The sequence below is a fragment of the Haliotis asinina genome, chromosome 7, assembly GCF_037392515.1.
Source record: "Haliotis asinina isolate JCU_RB_2024 chromosome 7, JCU_Hal_asi_v2, whole genome shotgun sequence".
In the NCBI taxonomy this organism is placed as follows: domain Eukaryota; kingdom Metazoa; phylum Mollusca; class Gastropoda; order Lepetellida; family Haliotidae; genus Haliotis; species Haliotis asinina.
Window position 1 is genome coordinate 40,736,439 of NC_090286.1, and position 7,879 is coordinate 40,744,317.

Here is a 7,879-nt window from a genome sequence, read left to right on the forward strand (position 1 = left end):
CATGATTTGTTACGCTTTTCATTTCAGGTTTCATAGGGGTGTACATGGCCGGTCATATCCTAGAAGTGACCAAGAGCTGGAGTGCTGTGTTCAACCAAACAGCTTTGGTCTGTATATTTGGACTGATTGTCTACACCCTCTTTGGTACAGGAAAGAAGATTATATAGACATGCCCAGCACATAGAAACAGCAACTGACATTGAACCATGGGAGCTAACTGCTCTGAACAGGTGCTTGTATACAAGGGAGATAACAACCTCTCATAAACACAGTCCATGATTATCACATCTGACCAGATTTCTCTAGCCATAGGATTCCATGGCTCCCTAACTGAAGGGAGAGAACCCTGCATGGAACTGTTCGCTTTGATGTCCTCTTGCCTTGGATGTGTGTGGGTGGAATAAACACTGATATGTAAACATGGGGAAAAGGGAGGCAACTCCTGTAACTTGATATTTGACATGATGAGAGAATTGTATGAGGCAGTCATCGCAGCAACCATGTGATATAATGTGTGTGATAGTTATGACTGGCTGCAAGAAACATGAAGCCATTAGTCTGCATGTATACATTTTGCAATGTGAGAGAGAATATCAAAGGCAATATAATGATTTGATTTATACCTGACTGATAAATATGTGTAGCTGATAACACAACCTGCATGTACAATGGAGCAATATGTCTGTTTTCATTTTTGTCTTCACTTCACAAATGTACTTCCACAGCCAAATAAATGTAGTTCCTATGAACATCACATCTAACAGAAATATGAACTTTGAAGATGTGATATTTTAAGTCAATCGTCATCTCGGTGTATGAAATATGCTTTTATATGTTATGAACGTGATATGTCTAATGCATTTCAGAGCTTGTGGGAATTGGAATACTGTCAGTACCGTCAATCTGCCATGGTGTAATAGAATGAGTAATTTTTCAGATATTCTGATAATATGGGCTTAAAGGTAATGGGGAATCGGAGTTTATTGTGACTTTTGCTGTGTCTTGACAAGAAGCTTTGGTTTCATCAAAGTGATTCAGACTTAGATTTAAAGTTAATTGATTCTTTATATGCAAGTTATTTATGTAGAATTCAGGCTTTCTGAATATAAACTAGATATAAACAAAATGTGACACTGTTCACATCATCATCACAAACAGCTCTATCGTAGGAATCTCATACAGTTGGATGACTGTATATGGTATGATGATTTATGTGATTTGTACACTGTCATTTGAATATAGGTGAGTCTTTGGGGTATTTTAACAATAGCCAGGGGCTGGATAATTTCATCTGGAGTCAGTTTCTACCTTCAGTGGGGGGAACGAGGCAGTAAGAGGATAGACTGGCAGTTATTTTCTTTATATGTTGGGGAGAGATAATACTGTAGGTGATTATTGTTCAGACAGATGTTGGTATATGTTTTTGTGTTATATTTTACGTGATTCTTGTAAGGAGTGAATGTTTATGTTGTTCTGTTATTTTCTTTAAATTATAAGTGTGTTTTTTTTTCAACTCATTGTGTCATGTGTTTCCATCTGTCCTCTCATCCAGACCAGAAATCTGGACCCTCTGGATGCAAGCAGTTATCTTGAGGATAGTCCCTATTGGGTGGATACAAGCTGTTATCTTGAGGATAGTCCCAATTGGAGGGATAAAAGCTTTTATCTTGAGGATAGTCCCATTTGGAGGGATACAAGCTCTTATCAAGAGGATAGTCCCAACTAGATAGATACAAGCTGTTATCTAGAGGATAGTCCCAAGTGGAGGGATACAAGCTGTTATCTAGAGGATAGTCCCAATTGGATAGATGCAAGCTGCTATCTTGAGGATAGTCCCTATTGGGTGGATACAAGCTGTTATCTTGAGGATAGTCCAGACTATTGGGTGGTTGCAAGCTGTTATCTGGAGGATAGCCCCTAGTGGGTGGATACAAGCTGTTATCAAGAGGATAGTCCCTAGTGGGTGGATACAAGCTGTTATCTTGAGGAAAGTCCCAGTTGGGTGCATACAAGCTGTTATCTGAGGATAGTCCGGACTATTGGGTGGATGCTAGCTGTTATCTAGAGGATAATCCCAATTGGGTGGATGCAAGCTGTCATCTAGAGGATAATCCCAATACTTGTAGTTATCTAGAAAGTAGTCCGAACAGTGTGTATACAAGCTGTTGCCTAGAGGATAGTCCATATAGGGTAGAAAGTTGTGCCCACTGGATACAAGCTGTTATCAGAAGGATACTCCCTATACTGTAGAAAGTTGTTATCTAGGGGATAGTTCCTACAGGGTGGATAAAAGCTGTTATCCAGAGGATAGTCCCAATAGGGTAGAAAGTTGTGTCCCACTGGATGCAATCTGTTTTTGAGTGTTTGTACTGCCAGTTGTTCAGGAAGCAAGTGTGTTATTTGTTTGTTTGAACGTTTTATGATCATATTGTTTGCGGAGGTTTGTCTAGATTGCTAAAAGAAGGGACATTTTCTGTTTAGCATGATTGATGATTAATGTCAGTTTGTGTATAAATGATTGTGTATGTAGAGTAACAACCAAATAACATAACACAGGTTCACTGTCACCTTGTGTTAGGCATCAATAATTACCATCTTCCCACCAGACTCATATTTTGATCAAAGACAAATATTCTTTCTCATATTTTTTCCTGAATTGAAAATGACTTTCTGATAGGCAAATGACAATAACTTCTGATTATGAGTGTGTACATGCATACACATAGAATAACACTGACCTGTCCTGACAAACATATTGTATCAGTAGAACTGTGGGGAAGGGGTGATTAAAATGATGCTTCAATGACCAGGAATTCCATCATTCATCTTGTGACATTGGTTCAAAGGTTTTAATGCATGTTTTGCATCTGTGATGAATAGGGGTACATGTACTCTGATAGCATTAGCAGCGGCAGCAGCAGAAGCTTTGGGTTACTGCCATTAACTTAGTTCTTTCAGAACATGTCATGGTACTTATTAAAGCTTTTGCCTTGAATATATATTGTAAAGAGTTCTATTTATAAAATCTTGTTGATTGTGAGACTGATTAAAACCCAAACCAACAGATCTGTTATTACAACCCGCTTGGCTCAATTCAAAACAAGACAGCCAACTGTCTACACCAAATGTTCTCTACTTAAGGAGTTTGAACAAATAAATACGTGTATTTTTTGTCATAGAATATTTTTGTGAATTTGATTCTAGGTTATTGTAATTAAAACATGTTGTTTTCACATATATATTTTTATGGTAATGCATTATTATGTGGCAGCAGTGACATATATACAGATTAATCTGCTTTTCACAGACACATTAGCATGTTTGTCTTACAAATGTAAAATGTGAAGTATTAAGGATTTCTTCTACACTAAACAAATAGAAATGTAATTCTTATTGTGATTTATTACCAATGAGGGGGAAAATTGGGATTCGTATTTTTCATATGATGCCCGAGGGCAAAGTAGCTCTTGACCTGATATCATGAACAATGCAATGATGTCATGTTTTTTCTGTCACATTGTGTTCTACATGCGGAAATGGCAGGTAGCCAGCCTAGAATTTGGGTTTATCTTCCTCAATTTGATGCCTTCAGTAGTATATAGAATATTATATTTTTGTGTCCATATCATACTATGTTTACAACCCTCATGCCTAGATATCGGTGTATCCCTCACTCTCGCTCGTGAAATACCAATATTTAATCACTCATGTCGTAAACATAGTGTAACAATGGCACTCATATGATATCCTCTGTTTATGAATGTGCGATGCCATTTATTGAGAAATTGCAACCCCAGATATAACATGTTAATTGTAAAATATTCATAAGCCTTGAAATAAGTTACAGATTAAGGTGGGTATATTCATTCATGCATCCGAAGTGTTCATCGCAGTACTCTGTGGGAATGTAACACTACTGACACTATCACTGTGTGTTATCATGCATGAAGGGTTTCACATTTGTTTCGCCAATATGCATCAGTTTGGGTTTTTCTTTCTCATGCTACACCATGACATAACTGACATTTTGTTCAAAATGGTGGTCAACACAAGTCACTCATTCACAGTACATTCTGTTGTGGTCAGGTATCTTGATTCAGATCATTTTGTTACCTTCTGTACAACCTCATCTTTGAACTAGAAGCATGACGTCTTTCTGGTAGGTTGAACATTTTTCCGTAGTTCATAGAGAATCTCACCCAAGTGTCTACTGATATCAAATATATCAACACAAGTTGATAAAGTAACAAATATCAGAGGCTTGCTGAAGATATTTTTACCTTATCAACAAGTGTTGATATAACTGATATCAGTAGACATGGGGGTGAGATTCTATTTATCATCCAAAATCATTCTTCATTAGTTTTCAAATGAAAAATATACTTCTCTGGACACAGTACTGTTGTTAGATTTGCAGTGCAGCGATGTCATAGCATTGTGACATCATCAAGTTCATGATGTCATAGCATTGTCAGGGCATGTAGCATCCTAGGAGATATCGTCTGATCTCACACAGTTGATATCTCCTGAGGAACAGTTTTGGATGATAAATTATGTGTTCATCCGATGATGATTCCCCACGTTTTATCACCTTAAGCATATCCATCTTTAACTTATAGATAATTCTTATATGCACTAGGGCACACTCACAAGATACCATATTTCAGGGTCATTCTGCACAAACAACCTTAGTGTTTTTGAAAGAATATGTTATAGTGTGGGACTTTGTCTTCACACATACATAAGTGATCAGTGTTGATGATGGGAGCAATAAGTGCCAGTGAATCATGGATCATGGTAAAGTGAATATTTCATTTCTGTGTGGGTTGCAGGGATCATGAATTCTAGCATCTAGTTTGACTTTCAAAGCAGTTTTTGTACCAAACGTTTGTGAATGATATTACAACGACTCTCTCATACGAGGGGACGTCAATAAGTTTTGAGCCTTGCATAGAAAAACACAAAATATTGGTATGAACCACATTTATTTTTCAACAGAGTCCCCTTGTGAGTCAAGACACTTGTTCCATCTTTTCTGCCTGGTGCTGATGCCATCTCTGTAGAAGGCGCCATTTTGGTCCTCAAACCAAGCCTCAGTAGCAGCAATATGTGCATTATCATCCTGAAATCTACGACCACGCAAGTGTTTCTTGAGATTTAGGAACAGATGGTAATCACTTGGTGCCAGGTCTGGAGAGTAAGTAGGGGTGATGCGGCAAGATTTTGTACCCGCATTCCTTGACAGCAGCGCCTGCAATGCGAGAGGTGTGTACTGGAGCATTGTTTTGATGTAGAAGAATACCATGTCTGATCTTGCCCCGGTGCTTCTCCTTGATTGACTGTCACACTTGCGTCAACAAGTAAGCGTAATATTCCCCATTCATTGTTCTTCCTCTTGGTAAGTAATCTATGTGGATGGCACCTTTCCTATCGCAGAAGACTGTCGCCATTACCTTCTGCACTGATCTGGAGGCTTTGAACTTTTTGGTCTAGGGAGAAGTGACATGTTTCCATTCCATGGATTCTTGTTTGCTCTCAGGATCATAGTGGTGGATCCAGGTTTCATCACAGGTTACTAGCCTAAAGTGAAAATCTTCTGGATTCTTGTTGTATCTGGTTAGCATGGAGTTGCTTATGGTGACCCTTGTTTCCTTCATTTCATCTGTAAGCGTTCTTGGCATCCATCTTGTGCACACCTTAGACATGACGAGATGTTCATGAAGAATTGTCCTGATGGATCCGTGTGAAATGCCTGTGGTCTCCTCTAACTCGTGGAGTGTGAGTCGACGATTTTCCAGCACAAGTCTATGCACTCTGTCAATGTTTTCCTGACTAGTGCTGGTTGTTGGGTGACCTGGACGGGGGTCGTCTTCAAGACTCTCTCTACCATGCTTAAATTCATTGACGCATTGTTTGATGGTAGCAGATGAAGGGGAAGACTTCCCATAAACTGCTGAAAGCCTTTCTTCAATGTTCTTCGCAGAGTTTCCTTCAAGAACTAAATACTTAATTACTGCTCTACACTCAATTTCATTCATTTTCACTGCTGTGAGGGGGGTCTCTTTCTGTCAATGTGAGCTGTTCAATAACTTCTGAGAGTAGGATACCAAAACTTATCACATCAGCTACATACAAGGTTCAATGTCGTACCATCGGCTGTGACACCTGGGTATGAAAAAGGCTCAAGGCTCAAAACTTATTGAAATCCCCTCGTATATACCTTGGGAAAAGATATATGTTCATTATGACATATAAATTATTTTTTATACAATATACACGGGACACAGGTGCCGTGCTAAAAGTTCAAATCTATGTACCATAGTAATTCTGTTCACATTACTTCAGGTTAGTATTGTGAGGTGTAACAACACAATTATCCTGAAGATATTGTTGCTTTGTTTTGTTATATTTATTTACCTTCTGTTCTCCAGTATTATTTTGTTTTTTGAGTACAACGTAAGAGGAAAATGACCATTGAAGTCAAACAAAAATAGTTGTACAGGGCTATATGACTGACATTTCAGAAGTTGGTGAGTAACAATACACGACAGTTCATAGATGACAACTTCTTTAGACCATACTGAACAGTAAAAGAAAAGCAACTGTCTTTTAGTCAATTTTTTTACATAGAAAACAAAAATAAGTGCATTAATGAAATTTCACTTTTTGGAAAATTGTGGTTTTTTTTGCTGTTCAGTACATTATATAGATACCGTTGCAGGTCATCATTCTTAGTGGACAGTAATAATTGTTGAGGTTCTAGATTGTTATATTATATTTGTTGTTGAGGACATAAAAAATGTTTAGATGTTATACAACTGAGTGATGTGGGAATGGGCTGAATGATCTTGTGTCAAGATTATTTACATGAAAGACGTTTTACACAGTTACTTGCATTACATCTAATGTAACTAGTAAAATAATATCCTACCTCACTATTCCACTCATACGTGAATCTTGAACAGAGATACAATAAACTATGTTCATAACAACCTATTTATTATCCATGTATAGGTCAGTTGAAATGCACATTGCAAACTCCAGATAATGAACTCAAGTTAGTGGTCCATTTGAGTTATAAATGTAGTTTTACTTTATAGGTCTTGTTGTTGATAATATATACTGATGAAAATAAATTAACAGTGACAGGAAGAGTTTGTTGCCATGACAACCTTTAGTTGAAGATGACCTTATATGTTGTCATGTTTTATTTATATAATGTTCATTTACTGGTACATACTGCTGTCTCCTTTTAGTAGCACCTTTCGGTCCCAGCAGTATAGTTAAATGTTAGTTTAATACTGTGTAATGCAATTACGATACAGTCATGTGTACATATTTAATGTGTACATATTTGGTATGCGCAATGCTGCAATATGACTGTACAGTCATGTACATACTTGGTGTCCTCAGTATGAATGTTGCCTGTGCATGTGATGTGTACATTGCTTATGGTGTCCTCTTGATGATGAAATAAAACATAAGAAGGGCTTAAGACTCCGTTGTATATTAATCCATCATTTCGCCAGGAAATTACAGTGTGTGCCAACTAACCCACACAAGAAGCTGAGGTGGAAAGCTGTTCTCCATCATTCTGCCATCGCCGATCTATTATTCATGCATGCTGCATTGTTGTGAATTGTGACAGCTAATTAAATTAATGTTGTGTATAGCGGACAGATGTCAGATGAACCCAGCTGATGCAAGAGCTGAACACTGTAATGAGTGATTGTCAATCTTGCGTCCTGGTATTGGGCTTCATTGCTCAGAAATAGCAACTACACCATGTATGTGTTGGCAGCTGATGGTTGAAAGTAGTGTACACAAATCCAAGAAGTATTATGACATTTTTTTTAGAATTTCACTTATCAGGCAAGAT

General features: G+C 37.7%; 1 protein-coding gene across 3 annotated transcripts in view; it reads left to right on the forward strand.

Annotated features, from left to right (window-relative positions):
* The window catches only part of LOC137290940 (voltage-gated purine nucleotide uniporter SLC17A9-like), a 39,431-nt gene extending 31,941 nt beyond the window's left edge, over positions 1 to 7,490 (forward strand). For all 3 annotated transcript variants that reach the window (XM_067822156.1, XM_067822158.1, XM_067822157.1), the window contains exon 11: positions 28 to 7,490. In XM_067822156.1, coding sequence (XP_067678257.1) covers positions 28 to 167 — 140 coding nt within the window. In that variant the 3' untranslated portion in view covers positions 168 to 7,490. The remainder of the gene's footprint in view (positions 1 to 27) is intronic.
* Positions 7,491 to 7,879: the final 389 nt, after the last annotated feature.